General features: G+C 40.6%; 1 protein-coding gene across 3 annotated transcripts; it reads left to right on the forward strand.

Moving 5' to 3' along the window:
• The first annotated feature begins 7,103 nt into the window (after nucleotides 1-7,103).
• On the forward strand, nucleotides 7,104-14,502 carry LOC115111465 (calcium-binding mitochondrial carrier protein SCaMC-2-A-like). Of its 3 annotated transcripts, none has more exons than XM_029637535.2 (10): nucleotides 7,104-7,365; nucleotides 9,083-9,209; nucleotides 9,338-9,425; nucleotides 9,550-9,673; nucleotides 11,010-11,168; nucleotides 11,827-11,979; nucleotides 12,159-12,266; nucleotides 12,409-12,576; nucleotides 12,668-12,818; nucleotides 12,985-14,502. In XM_029637535.2, exons 1-10 carry the CDS (start codon nucleotides 7,207-7,209, stop codon nucleotides 13,167-13,169), a joined length of 1,422 nt encoding a protein of 473 aa, XP_029493395.1. In that variant the 5' UTR covers nucleotides 7,104-7,206; the 3' UTR covers nucleotides 13,170-14,502. The 3 variants fall into 3 exon arrangements, with proteins under 3 accessions (XP_029493395.1, XP_029493396.1, XP_029493397.1); XM_029637536.2 differs by having other exon boundaries at nucleotides 7,105-7,365; nucleotides 9,550-9,664; XM_029637537.2 differs by lacking the exon at nucleotides 7,104-7,365 and adding an exon at nucleotides 7,546-7,797.
• The last annotated feature ends 35 nt before the right edge of the window (nucleotides 14,503-14,537 follow it).

Genomic DNA, 14,537 nt, shown 5'->3' on the forward strand with positions numbered 1-14,537 from the left:
CCTCTCACCGACTGTCTTGGTATATCAGGTCCATGATAGTTCGTTGGTGATGTGGACACCAAGGAACTTGAAACTCTCGACCCGCTCCACTACAGCCCTGTTGATGTTATTGGGGGCCTGTTCGGCCCACCTTTTCCTGTAGTTCACAATCAGCTCCTTTGTCTTGCTCACATTAAGGGAGAGGTTGCTGTCCTGGCACGACACTGCCAGTTCTGACCTCCTCACTATAGGCCGCATCATCGTTGTTGGTGATCAGGCCTACCACTTGTGTCGTCAGCAAACTTAATGATGGTGTTGGCCACAGAGTCATGGGTGAACAGGGAATACAGGTGGGGACTAGGAACACACCCCTGAGGGGCCTCAGTGTTAGGGATCAGCATGGCAGACGTGTTGTTGCCTACTCTTACCACCTGGGGGCGGCCCATCAGGAAGTCCAGGATCCAGTTGCAGAGGGAGGTGTTTAGTCCCAGCGTCCTTAGCTTAGTGATGAGCTTTGAGGGAACGTTGAGCTGTAGTCAATGAACAGCATTCTCACATAGGTGTTCCTTTTGTCCAGGTGACAAAGGGCAGTGTGGTGTGCAATAGAGACTGCATAATCTGTGGATCTGTTGGGGCGGTATGCGAATTGGAGTGGGGCTAGGGTGTCCGGGAGGATGCTGTTGATGTGAGCCATGACCAGCCTTTCAAAGCACTTCATGGCTACCAACGTAATAAGTGCCACGGGGCGGTAATCATTTAGGCAGGTTACCTTCGCTTCCTTGGGCACAGGGACTATGGTGGTCTGCTTGAAACATGTAGGTATTACAGACTCAGTCAGGGACGACACTTGACAGTTGGTCCACACATGCTTTGAGTATACGTCCTGGTAATCCATCTGGCCCAGCAACTTTTGTGAATGTTGACCTGTTTAAAGGTTTTGTTCACATCGGTACCAAGAGAGCGTTATCAGTCATCCAGAACAGCTGGTGCTCTCATGCATGTTTCAGTGTTGCTTGCCTCGAAGCGAGCATAAAAGGAATTTAGCTCATCTGGTAAACTTTCGTCACTGGGCAGCTCGCGTCTGATTTCCCTTTGTAATCCTTAATAGGATGTAATGCTACGGTTGCACAATTCCAGGAACTTTCAATAAAATGTCCTGGTTTTCCAGAAATTCTGGTTGGAGGTTTCCGGACATTCTGCTTATCCTCCAACCAGGATTTCGGTTAAAACAGGGAATATATTTTAAGTTCCTGGAATTTTGCAACCCTACTACCAATGACAGACATAAATCCAACAATGTTAGACATACTTTGAAATTATTTGTACACAGACATTGTTTACTAACAATGCAGTAAAAACAAAGTTATGCTGGGGTAAGAGTGGTATGAGGCATTTAAAGTTAACATTATGACAGCAGTATGGTAATAGTTTGCTAAATTGCCCATGCGGTATGCACACAGCGAACACAAAGCAACATTCTACCTTGATGAAGTTGCAACAAAGTCTCCACCGTCCAACAATCTCAGCTTGCAGAACAATACCCCGTTCACGAAAGGCACTGCAGTCAGCTCCTCCAATGTCAAATGTGTCTGAAACTTGGATTTCTTCTTTTTCGCAAAAAAAGCCATTGAAGGGTATTGTAATGGACCTGTAAACAATGACAAAAAGATTTAGCTGATGATGGCAACGTTTAGAGATTAAAACAGCCTACACTATTTATTCAACCTATTAAATTTGAAACAGACGTAGTGACTATAACACATTGAAACAATCTGAAATGATTTATTACTACAAAACATTGGTTACATACCTTGAGACCGACCACAGTGTGTATTGGCACCTCACAAATGTTTCTTCTGTGTGCTTGATACGATGCTGACTCAAATGCTCTTGACTAACTACTGACCAGTCTTGAAATCTTGGAGTACAATACATTGTAGAACAAGCAATACATTTGTCAGGCACTTTTCTGTTCAAACAGCCTCGAATTCTTCTATCATGACATTTTATCTCTTTTCCACATATCGCAAGCTAAAGCTAGGAAAAAATGCAACCGACATGCCACCGGTAACCCACACAGTAAATTGGGTATGGTTCTAGTATACTACGAACCAATACCAAAATTGCTCAATTAGCTCCGCCCCTGGATGCTTTCGTGTCACTGATCGTGTAGGCTGGTGCTCCCACCGACGAGGTGAATACGACCCCTTGTGGCTATGCATAAGAAGTACGTCTCAGGACGATAACTGTAACCATCCACTCAGTAGCCTATGTCTAATCAGTGGTGTAAAGTACTTGAGTAAAAAAACTTGAAAGTACTACTTAAGTAGTTTTTTGGGGTATCTGTACTTTACTTTGCTATTTATATTTTTGACAACTTTTACTTCACTACATTCCTAAAGAAAATCATGTATTTTTTTACTCCGTATATTTTCCCTGACACCCAAAAGTTATTTTTACATTTTGAATGCTTAGCAGGACAGGAAAATTGTCAAATTCCCACACTTACCAAGAGAACATCCCTGATCATCTACTGCCTCTTATCTGGGGGACTCGCTGAACACAAATGCATTGTTTGTAAAATGTCTGAGTTTAGGAGCATGCCCCTGGCTAACCATAAATAAAATGAAAATGGTTCTGTCTGGTTTACTTAATATAAGGAATTTGAAATTACCTTTACTTTTGATACTTGAGAACATTTGAGGATTTACTTTTGATACTTAAATATTTCAAACCAAATACTTTTAGACTTTACTCATGCAGTATTTTACTGGGTGACTTTTACTTGAGTGATTTTCTATTAAGGTATCTTTACTTTAACTCAACTAAGACAATTGAGTACTTTTTCCACCAGAGTGGAAGTGTGTGTGTGTGTGTGTGTGTGTGTGTGTGTGTGTGTGTGTGTGTGTGTGTGTGTGTGTGTGTAAAAACCAACCTCTAAAACACACATGTTCTTCTCATTATGCTTAGACGGGTTTTAGTTATTGAACTTTATCCCTCTGTCATTCTGCAAATAAGGATGTCATATGGGAAACATTGTTTCATAGGTTATAGCCAGGTTCCACTTTTTATAGCTAATGTATTTTATTTATTCAATCATTTGTTTGACTATACAGACACAGGTGAATACTTACTTTCAAACTGCTATTGCTACATGTCATAACAAGACCAGGCCACAGGTGAGTGATAGAGCCCCAAGGTGTCAAAATAGATAAATAGGCCTAAAACATGGCCTGCTTGGACTAAAATCCTTGCTCTCTTTTCATGTCTTAATCCCAACACTAACTAGGGTTGTCACGTTGATGTGGATCACATCGTTCTGTGTTCATTCAAATCTATGTTGAAATATGTGCATGGGTGCAATAACTGTTTCAAAGTATAATCATCATTTTGTATTAGAATAGTGTTTGCAAAGACTATCACTTTTGTAATCATGATTCTACAAATAAAAGGGAATTATTTTAGGGCTACAAATACTTGTCATGGACATTTTCTTGTTTCCTCCAGCCCGTACATGTTTCGAAGTTGCATATGCATCCGAGTGGTTACATTTAAGATATTCTACTTCAGTTCTGGAGAGGGAGATAAATTGATTCGAAACCAGCACATTCTGTGGTGTTCTAGGACAGAATGTTGAGACTTACAAACTGTGCCAAAGACCACTTTTTTTATTTATCAGACAGTGTCATCATAGTTTAAGTGACCTGTACACGGAATCATGGTTTCACTCGCACCCTGTAATATTTGAATCACTTGATGTACATTTCAAGTGATATTACTGAACATAATGAGATACAGTATGTGGACAACCCCTTCAAATTAGTGGATTTGGCTATTTCAGCCACACCCGTTGCTGACAGATGTATAAAACCGAGCACATTGCCATGCAATCTACATAGACAAACATTGGCAGTAGAATGGCTTTTCTGAAGAGCTCAGTGACTTTCAATGTGGTACAAGTCCATTTCTGCCTTGTTAAAGCTGCCCCGGTCAACTGTAAGTGCTGTTATCGTGAAGTGGAAACGTCTAGGAGCAACAACGGCTCAGCCATGAAGTGGTACTGTAGGCCACACAAGCTCACAGAATGGGACCAACGAGTGCTGTGGCGCGTAAAAATGGTCTGTCCTCGGTTGCAACACTCACTACCGACTTCCAAACTGCCTCTGGAAGCAATGTCACCACAAGAACTGTTCGTCGGGAGCTTCTTGAAATCGGTTTCCACGGCCGAGCAGCTGCACACACGCCTAAGATCACCATGTGTTGTAAAGCTCGCTGCCATTGGACTCTGGAGCTGTGGAAACGCGTTATCTGGAGTGATGAATCCCGCTTCGCCATCTGGCAGTCCGACGGACGAATCTGGGTTTGGAGGATGCCAGGAGAATGCTACCTGCTCCAATGCATGGTGCCAACTGTAAAGTTTGATGGAGGAGGAATAAGGGTCTGGGGCTGTTTTTCATGGTTCGGGTTAGGCCCCTTAGTTCTAGTGAAGGGAAATCTTAACATTACAGCATACAATGACATTCTAGACTATTCTGTGCTTCCAACTTTGTGTCAGAAGGTTGGGGAAGGCCATTTCCTGTTTCAGCATGACAATGCCGCCGTGCACAAAGCGAGGTCCATACAGAAACGGTTTGTCGCGATCGGTGTGGAAGAACTTGACTGGCCTGCACAGATACCTGACCTCAACTCCATCGAACACCTTTGGGATTAATTAGAACGCTGACCAAAGCAAGGTCTAATCGCCAAACATCAGTGCCCGACCTCACTAATACTTGTGGTTGAATGGAAGCAAGTCCCTGCAGCAATGTTCCAACATCTAGAGGAAAGCCTTCCCAGAAGAGTGGGGGCTGTTATAGCAGCAAAGGGAGGACCACCTCCATATTAATTCCCATGGAAGGCCAAAAAGATCATCAAGGACAACAACCACCTGAGCCAATGCCTGTTCAACCCACTATCATCCAGAAGGCGAGGTCAGTACAGATGCATCAAAGCTGGGACCGAGAGACAGAAGTTGTTTTTCAATCTCAAGGCCATCAGACTTTTAAATAGCCATCACTTGTAACTTAGAGGCTGCTGCCCTATATACATATACTTGAAATCACTGGCCACTTTAATATTGGAACACTAATCACTTGAGTAATGCAAAATATGTCAACATTATTAATCTCATATGTGTATATACTGTATTGTTTTCTATTCTACTGTATTTTAGTCTATGCCACTCCGACATTGCTCATCCAAATATTTATATATTCTTAATTCCATTCCTTTACTTTAGATTTGTGTGTATTGTTGTGAAATGTTTAGATATTATTTGTTAGATATTACTGCGCTGTTGGAGCTAGAAACACAAGCATTTCGCTACACCCGCAAAAACATCTGCTAAACATGTGAATGTGACCAATACAATTTGATTTGGAATGAGATGTTCGCATACTTTTGGTCATGTAGTGTACATTATTCTTATAAGTTGGTCAATTTGCTCTCACCTTGCTAAAACAATCATTATTAAAATGCCCGTGTTTACAGGTGGCAGAGAGATCCTAAACAATGAAAGGGCTGCACTTTTCAGTTCCATTGGAATGCTCATTGTGATGAGGTCCTGCTCGCACTGGGCTTGCACTGGAATCTAGGTATGCCAAAAAGCCCTGTAACTCCAAATTGGTATCCCTGAAGCTTGCCTGTCAAACTATTGTTGTCCCAGAGTTATTGCAATCTCTAAAGATTTTATTGCCTAAGAGGTGCCATGTTCTTTGAATAGTAAATATGTACCGAGACTACGACCATAAATTCTCATTAGAACTCATGTTTGACTTAAACATTAACACTACACTTTTTCATATGCTACATTTACATTACATTTACTGAGCATTGTTTTTGGGTACAGATTATGAGGGGGGGGGGGGGGGTCTTTTAATGAAAACACAACCTTTTACAGCAGTGGGCTAAATCAGGGACACACAGTGTTTCTTGGTAGTCTTAAACAAATCTACTTTGAAACAGAAGTATACACCTCACACACATGGTTATGGGCTTAAAAAGAATAAGATACCTGTACCATATCAGATACAGTTGAAATTTGTTCGATTTTGAGTTTGCATCCCAATGTTACACTTTATATACATCACAGAAGACTGAAATATAACAAACCCGTTTGACATACAAACACCAAATGTTTGGCTTTTTTTATTTTTTTATTAATATTTATTCATAATTAACATAATTAACATTCCACCCATGAGGCCACTGGGTAATTTAACTGCAGGGAAGGGCTACCCATGTCAATAGACCAATGGGTTCCATAAAACGTATCCTGCAAAACATGTTATTACTGTTTATATAATTACCTGCACTTGTCTCTGTTAATTATCTGCAGCACCTCTCTGTGTTTTCTACTTCCACACTCCATCATTTGTGCATACCCTCAGACTGGACCACCAACAAAATGTCAACAATGGATCAAATGCAACATGTGACATTTTCAAATGCAAATAGTACTTGGCACTTGTCCTCTGGCATTTAAATCTGGGCATGTTTTCATCATTCTACAACACAACTTTATGATGTTCTTTAGTGCCTGGTGGGACAAGTGCAGACCTTTGCAGGACATACAACGCCCATGTAAAAAAATATATATAAAAATGCACATATTAAAAGTTTTAAATCTGTTGATGACTTTTTATTCTCTTTAGTGTGGGAGAAAAGATAATTATCACACAGCATATTTACTGCCTCAATTCTGCTATGTAGTCCTCCTAGGATGTTGGTATTAAACACATAACTTGATGTGCCTTTTATCATCTTATCTCAGAATTCCTAGAGTTGTAAACATTGTTACTAACAGGCTGAATAATAATCCAAGGAACATACCAGTTCAAGGAACTGAATGTCTGTTCTGTCTAAGCTGGACATTCTCAGAAAGTTGTTATTATGATATGTTGGTTGAACTCAGGCCATCTTTGAATGTATTTGCCTTGATCTTGAGTAAAGGGCGCAATGGAATGATACAGTGGTGGCTCGTGCAAATTACGTTGCCGTGTGGGGAAAAAATACATCGTAGGAGCCAATGAAATAGGTCTATTTTTAAAAGGGAGTGGTTTCATGGGTTTCTATAACACAACGCACTTCCTTACCGGTATTTTAGTATTAACACGCGAAGTTGAACAGTCTTTGGTGTACTTACTAGCTATTTATTTATTGTGGAACGTGTTTACATTTACTTTAAATATGCTTGGCCTGTGCCTTTATGTGCCTGTTCCGAATTCGGATGCGGCTGAATTTGAGTATTTTGAGTCCAATGGACTACCATCGGATTTGAAATCGCTCTTCAAATTGAGTGTGTTTCTACCTTCACAAGAGTTTTCTACTTATCGGAAATGGAGAAAGGTAAAACTTGCAGTATATTATTTTACTTACATGTCTTAATGCTTCAGCGGGGTTCACATCAAGTTTTACATTTTGAGTGTTGTATTTGGTTATTCCTCGAAATTACACATATTTGTAACGATCACGCTGTCGTAGTTTCCTGTAAGTACAAACCCCTTCTTCCTGCACTCGCGGTTTGTCACGGTTTCCATTAGTTACCACAGTCAAAGTCAAAATGGCCTATAAAGTAAAAAATTAATAACTCAAATTTCCTTTTTGGTCTTAATTTAAAGTTATAGGCATAAGGTTAGTAGTGTGTTGGTTTAAAATGACTTTTTTAAAGAAATGAATTTTATAAATGGGCGGCGTTTATGACTTTGGCTATGCGTTTGTCAAAAGGAAAAAGGTATAAACGGAATCTTTGGGACGTCCCAACTCACGTCATTTAAAACGGTAAGGGTTGGGTTAAATTTAGGGTAAAAGTAGGGGTTAGGTTAAAGATAGGAGCGTCCCAATGATCCCAGATAGCACTAACTTTAGTCAAAGTCAAACTCTACCCATCTACCCAGTGCTCCCATGCAATTTAGTGCACCTATCTGAATATAATGTTAAACATAATGACATAATGATGCTCCTTAATATATTTTTTAAATGAATTACTTCATGAAGGTGTTTAAGTTCATTGAATAACTCAACTATTTATCATCAAAAGATCAAATAGTGCATAGATGGATTATTATTGTTTGGCTACACATTGATGGTTCCCAAGGCTTGCAAATTAAAACCATTGGCCTGCAAGACCCTCTTATTGATATTATCAAGTATCATTGACCTGGACCCCTAAACCATCGGATTCAGGGTTGCAAATTAGCATAAAGAAATCACTGGAAGATGATTGAATGATTAAATAATTGCATGCAAGACTTGGCTGGAGCTTCAAGACCCCCAAGACTGTTTGACCCACTTATCATATTTTTATTTTACCTTTATTTAACTAGGCAAGTCAGTTAAGAACAAATTCATATTTTCAATGACGGCCTAGGAACAGTGGGTTAACTGCCTGTTCAGGGGCAGAACGACAGATTTGTACCTTGTCAGCTCGGGGTTTTGACTTGCAACCTTCCGGTTACTAGTCCAACGCTCTGCCCTGCCGCCCCAAATCATAGACAAGACATAGTGTTTATTGAAGAGTTTGGCATTGTGGATTGAGCCCTCGTGTCTTCAGGGGTGGGTAATAGTGCCTGGGACATCTATCTATATCTTGCAAACTCCCACTAAGCCTGTCTACCTGGTCTAAAATAGGGCCGGTGTTGATATTTGATTTACTGTATTGAAATACAGTATGTGACAGTGTTCCCATAGAGTATATTCCTTCTATCCAGGCGTATGTCACATTTGACAGTGAATGTAGGACAGGTTAGCCTAGATTTGAGTCCGCATGCTTTCAACATATGACCTTTGTGGTCTTTGCCTCTCAGAGACATTGCGGAAATGGTTTGTCGTGACTGGACATTAAGGTGATGACACCATCGAGAATGACATTATTCACACTTTACCCTCCTTCCAGGTGCTTACAATACATTCCATTAGTATTGTCCACCTCCAGAGAAGCCCCCAGTCTAGGCTTCACTACAGTTGATTGATTTTCAATCGGCCCCTCTATAATGTCTCATAATAGAAAGCAGGTCAGTGTGCCTTTCCACTGTTGTTGATCATTTGGTTTTGTTTGCCTGTGCAGAAAGCAGTGAAAAGTGCAGATAAGGACCTGGATGAGCAGATGGTCTTCGAGGAGTTTGTGAACTATTTGCAAGGTCATGAAAAAGACCTGAGACTTGTCTTCAAGAGCCTGGACAGAAGGAGAGCTGGTATGCAATTATCCACAAATCAGCTGTTTGGGGACATACCTTAGCTACCACACAATTCAAATGTTTTTTTTTCTGATTTAGGTGGAATTCTGATTGGTGATGAATTGTCTTCTTCCATTGTGATTCAGGTCAAATATATTCTCAGGAAATCATGGAGTCACTCCAGGACCTTGGTGTTCACATATCACAGCAGCATGCCGAGAAGATCCTACAATGGTAAGATATTATAACGGAGCAGTGTTCCCTTAAGATTTTGGTCAATCTTGTCAGTATGTCTTTTGTTACCAGTTTGATTCATATTCTCAAGAGTTTATGGTTTTGTTTTCATCTTTGTCAATAGCATGGATAAGAATGGCACAATGACCATCGACTGGAATGAGTGGAGCAACTACCCTCTGCTACACCCCAAAGAGAACAACATCCCTGAGATCACCCTCTACTGGAAACACTCCACGGTGAGAAGGGTGGGAGGACGGGGGGTGTGAACTAGCTATCCAGCAAGCAGGGAACAATTCTATTTCACGTTAATTTGAGTACACTCATTCACAAAATTGTGAATAGGGATGTTAATCCTATTACATAGATTAACACTGTGAACGGACATGCCTCACCATTTGTCTTATTAGTGTTTAAATAGGACAGGAACGCTCTGAATGTAATGTCATGATTTACAAGAATCATGAATTACCCCTTTGTATATCAAATGTTGATTACAGTTTTAATTATCCCTTGTGTAAAATGTTTATTACGTTTGTAAAGTGTTAGAGGACATTCAAATTATCCCCTCGGTATTCAGAACCACTTTCACAGGACAGTGTGTTCTTGGGCAGCATGCGGGTGGGGTAATGAAATACAGTATGTCTTAATAAGAAAAGCCAGCTCTAAATCTTAGCCTGTTTACCTCTCCTATGTGTCAAGAGTTACAGAACAACATTTATAAGCCGAGCGGGGGCAAAAAATATTCGGAAGCATTGCTTGGAGATGGGATGACCACCCAAAACAAAGGCCAAGGAAAATGTCCCACGGCATTCACTCAAGTCACATTGGCCTGACCATCTCATGCCAGTAGTGTTACTCACGCTTATATAACATGATTTTAATATCAACTTGGCAATCATGAAATAGTTTTCAGCTGGTGATTCATCTCTGGCATGGTAAAGCTTCAGGGGGATAGAGCCTGTACTCTGGCATGGGCTTTGCAAAGGCACCTCTGTAGGGACTTGTATCCAAAGCTATGTCTAAAGTCGGGAGTCTCGCTGGCTGACTCATATTGTCATTATGTAATAGATAGCTTTACAAGAAGGGAACATGCACTCTATTCTATACCCTTATAATATCAGCAGTCTGAACCATGACATCAAAGCACAAACACCCTTATTTTCTCTCTGGTTTGATATCAGATTACAAAGAAATGTCCCAGAAATAACAGAGCAGGAAACAACAGAATTCAACTTGCTTCCTAACACAGAACATGAAGTAATCACTGACCTAAAGCCTCATGACCGGTGACGTATGTTTTAAGGGATGAGGGCAGACTCACACTGCACATTTCACTGTCAATACCACTCTTCCCTGTCCCAACCTCTAGATGAAAGTTTTGTCTATACACGGGGCCTTAGAAATCACACGCACTGAAAAATGTTCAGTCACCCCCCTCTTTTTTTATTTTTTAAAAATAAATAGCTTGACTATATTTATAATTACAAACTGCTCTTAGATAGCTCCAATGTCTTTTGGGCCAAAAGAGAAGATAATAGTGTATAATAATACTCATGTTCTATATCTTTCTACTCTCTGTAGCTCTTTGATGTAGGTGAGAATCTGATGGTGCTTGATGACTTCACAACAGAGGAAAAACTGACAGGAATGTGGTGGAGGCATCTGGTTGCAGGCGGAGGTGCAGGAGCAGTGTCCCGAACATTCACCGCCCCCTTAGACCGACTCAAAGTACTCATGCAGGTAAGAAGCCCTTGATCTACTGTCTTAATAGATAGTATGACAGCCCTGTATTCCCAACAACAGTTTGAGTCCTAGTAATGGTACACCTAGCCCTCAATTACCGATTTATTTATTACCTAAGAGCCATACATGGGTTAATGAGTACGTAGATTATTGCCAGAACAGCGGGCAAGAGTCCTGGGGGCTGTTCGTTCCCACCGGCTCATTCAGCTGACCAATGTTAGTGGCTAAGAGCCAGCACATCGTCTCTGGTGAGTTGTGATTGGCTGCATCAGGAGAGATTAGATCTGCTTTTATGTGATAGCAATGTGGGGATCAGTAACCCCTGATTGACGTTAGTGGGTATGTTTGAACAAGTCGTCTAGCGTCATCTTTGTGTTGGTACAACTGATACCAGAACACTGACTTGTTCCACACTGATTCCCCCCCCCCCCCCGTTGAGCAAATATGTTCACATTCTCAAAGCCTATGCCGGATAACTGAAGAAATGTTATGAGAATAAAAGGCCAACTTTCATGAAATCATGAATTGGCATCAATGGAAGATGTGCATGAACATTTGAGTTAAGCACACAGATCTCAATTCAGAATACGCCGCTAATTGTGTTATTGTTCATGTGACTTCTGTATGATAAACATTGATATTCTTTATTTGTCAGGTTCATGGTTCCAGTAGCAACAACATGTGCATCATGAGTGGGCTCACCCAGATGATCAAAGAAGGTGGGATGAGGTCGCTGTGGAGAGGGAACGGAATGAACATCGTCAAAATTGCACCTGAAACTGCCATTAAGTTCATGGCTTATGAGCAGGTACTTGCTCCTATATCATTTTCTTAATTTCTATTACTCTTTTTAAAATGATATATAAACCATTATTATAATTCCTTAATCTCAATTTCTGAAGTGAGGACCAAGTTCATGTTCTAACCGGTGTCTGCCCCATCTTATTTTCTCCCCTCTCCTTTCAACTGAAAAACTCTCTGGCACAGATCAAGCGTTTGATTGGCAGTGATAAGGAGACACTTGGCATCCTGGAGCGTTTTGTAGCTGGCTCTATGGCTGGAGTCATCGCTCAGAGCACCATCTACCCCATGGAGGTGAGCAGCCATCAATCATCCCCCCTAGCATAGACCTGGGATGATTACATCTATTATTGTTGTCAGGATAGAAAGGACAAAAATGCATGATTGATTTGCATGCCACCTGCTAGATTTTCAGTCTTTCATTTCTGAACACAAGGTTCTGAAAACACGGCTTGCCTTGCGAAAGACTGGTCAGTACTCTGGCATCTCTGACTGTGCAAAGAACATCTTTAGGAGAGAGGGACTGGGTGCCTTTTACAAGGGCTTTATCCCCAACATGATGGGCATCATCCCCTACGCTGGAATCGACCTGGCTGTGTATGAGGTAAGAAGAGACCCGGATATAACTTTACAAAGCTGTTTTCACTGCATTGTATGCTCCATTTGGAATTATCTGACTGTTCTTTTTTCCACAGACATTGAAGAACTCCTGGTTAGAAAAGTATGGCACCAAAAGTACTGACCCGGGAGTGTTAGTTCTGCTTGGCTGTGGCACAATCTCCAGCACCTGTGGTCAGCTGGCCAGCTACCCCCTAGCCCTGGTCAGGACCCGCATGCAGGCACAAGGTGAGACCTTCAACAATACACCTAATTTACACTGCTTATATTCTTTCAAATATATTAAATCTTCCTTATTTTATTGAGATGCAGTTTTAAATAACTACCAGTTTTGCTCTTCCTTTGTATTCATCTTTGGCTCTAATGCTGACTGTGTGCCATGTCTCTCCTATAGCCATGATGGAGGGCAGCCCACAGATGACAATGTCAGGGCTCTTCAAACAAATCATTCAGACAGAAGGGGTCACTGGCCTCTACAGGGGCCTGGCCCCTAACTTCCTGAAGGTCATTCCAGCTGTCAGCATCAGCTATGTGGTGTACGAGAACTTAAAGATGTCGCTGGGAGTTAAGTCGCGATGAGAAGGTGACTCACGACATCTGAATGGTTCAGCTTTGACGTGTGTGTGTGCGTGTGTGAGTGAGATCCCTCCAGGTTGAGGCTAAGGAGTCTCTGACACTTGAGGTTTGTGGAGCCATCTCATTCTATGAATGCCAGAAGATGGAGTAGAACAAGGGACAATAGAATGAAAAGGCAAGGTATCAACTCTGTGAGCTGAAATGGAGTGGGGCGGCGTCCCTCAATATTGCTATTTCTACTATTATTTAATAGTTTATTTTAGAAGATCAATTGTTGAGTTATTACCAGAATTTGACAATGAATATTGGTTAGCAACGCTATAATTGGGGACCAATTCTTGCTGTTTCCAGTTTGTGGTTTCGTGCCTCTGTAAGAATGTTCCTGTCTCTCTTTGTTTCACTCAGTAAATGAGGCTATGCAACAGTGCAAACTGCACCAGACATTGAGTAGAAACTACTTCAGTAATGCACAACAAATGTTTTTGACTAACATGATGTATTCAGACATTTTCCTTAGCATTAATGGGTTTTCTGAGTAGTTTTGGTTATCCCCCCCACATTTGCCTGATATGAAAATGATATTTGTTCATGTTCCTAGAATATAAGAAATTGGGGGAAAAGCATGTGGTGATTATTTCCCCTTCTCACTTGGTGCAGATAGACAATTTATTCACACTGCCATTTATTTTGGTTTTTTATTGTCTGGGTATGACAGTTAAGAATGGCATGTTTTTTGTTGTTGTTCAGAACACAGCACTAACAGGCTTTATGTTCATAGGTTTGATTGTTATGCATAACTAGAGAGAGCCATATTATGTACAAGTATTGTGGGTATGTTTGCAAAATAAGATCTCATTGGCTTCTTATGCAATGTTAAAGAGCATGTATTTGTAAACGTTTTCAATGCAACCCATGCAATAAATTATTGCTTGAGTCCATCCTGCATATTTTCACTTAATATATAACTGTAATAGTTTGTCCATTTACATTTAGTTGGTTATTATGGAAATGCACAATAATTACTTCTGTGTTGAGTGCAAATCTCTGTATATGAGCTCAAGTCAAGATCAGGAGAGTCTTGGTTGTCAGGACACGTAATCATTGTCTTTATACCTAAAACCAAACATGATTTTAGAGCTTTGAGAAGATCGATGAGTAATACTAATGCACTTTAATTCATGTTGGAGACACTTTTGAGTGTTTTGCATTAACTTTAGATTGAAACTGGGAATTCACTTCAACTGATGTAAATAATCATTTTATTATTAAACTTTTTTTTTATGAGCCATTTTGTACAATGTTCTTTGAGCAAATAAATGAAAAGTATTGTATAATATTCACGTGTATTTCTTGACTCCTCACGTGTGTGTC

The sequence above is a fragment of the Oncorhynchus nerka genome, linkage group LG27, assembly GCF_034236695.1.
Source record: "Oncorhynchus nerka isolate Pitt River linkage group LG27, Oner_Uvic_2.0, whole genome shotgun sequence".
In the NCBI taxonomy this organism is placed as follows: domain Eukaryota; kingdom Metazoa; phylum Chordata; class Actinopteri; order Salmoniformes; family Salmonidae; genus Oncorhynchus; species Oncorhynchus nerka.

Excerpts from the sequence above, each read along its gene's own strand:
- LOC115111465 (XM_029637535.2), top strand. The coding sequence starts at position 7,207 with ATGCTTGGCCTGTGCCTTTATGTGCCTGTTCCGAATTCGGATGCGGCT. Across the intron at positions 12,267-12,408 it reads GCACCATCTACCCCATGGAG|GTTCTGAAAACACGGCTTGC; the intron begins GTGAGCAGCCAT and ends TCTGAACACAAG. Across the intron at positions 12,819-12,984 it reads GACCCGCATGCAGGCACAAG|CCATGATGGAGGGCAGCCCA; the intron begins GTGAGACCTTCA and ends TCTCTCCTATAG.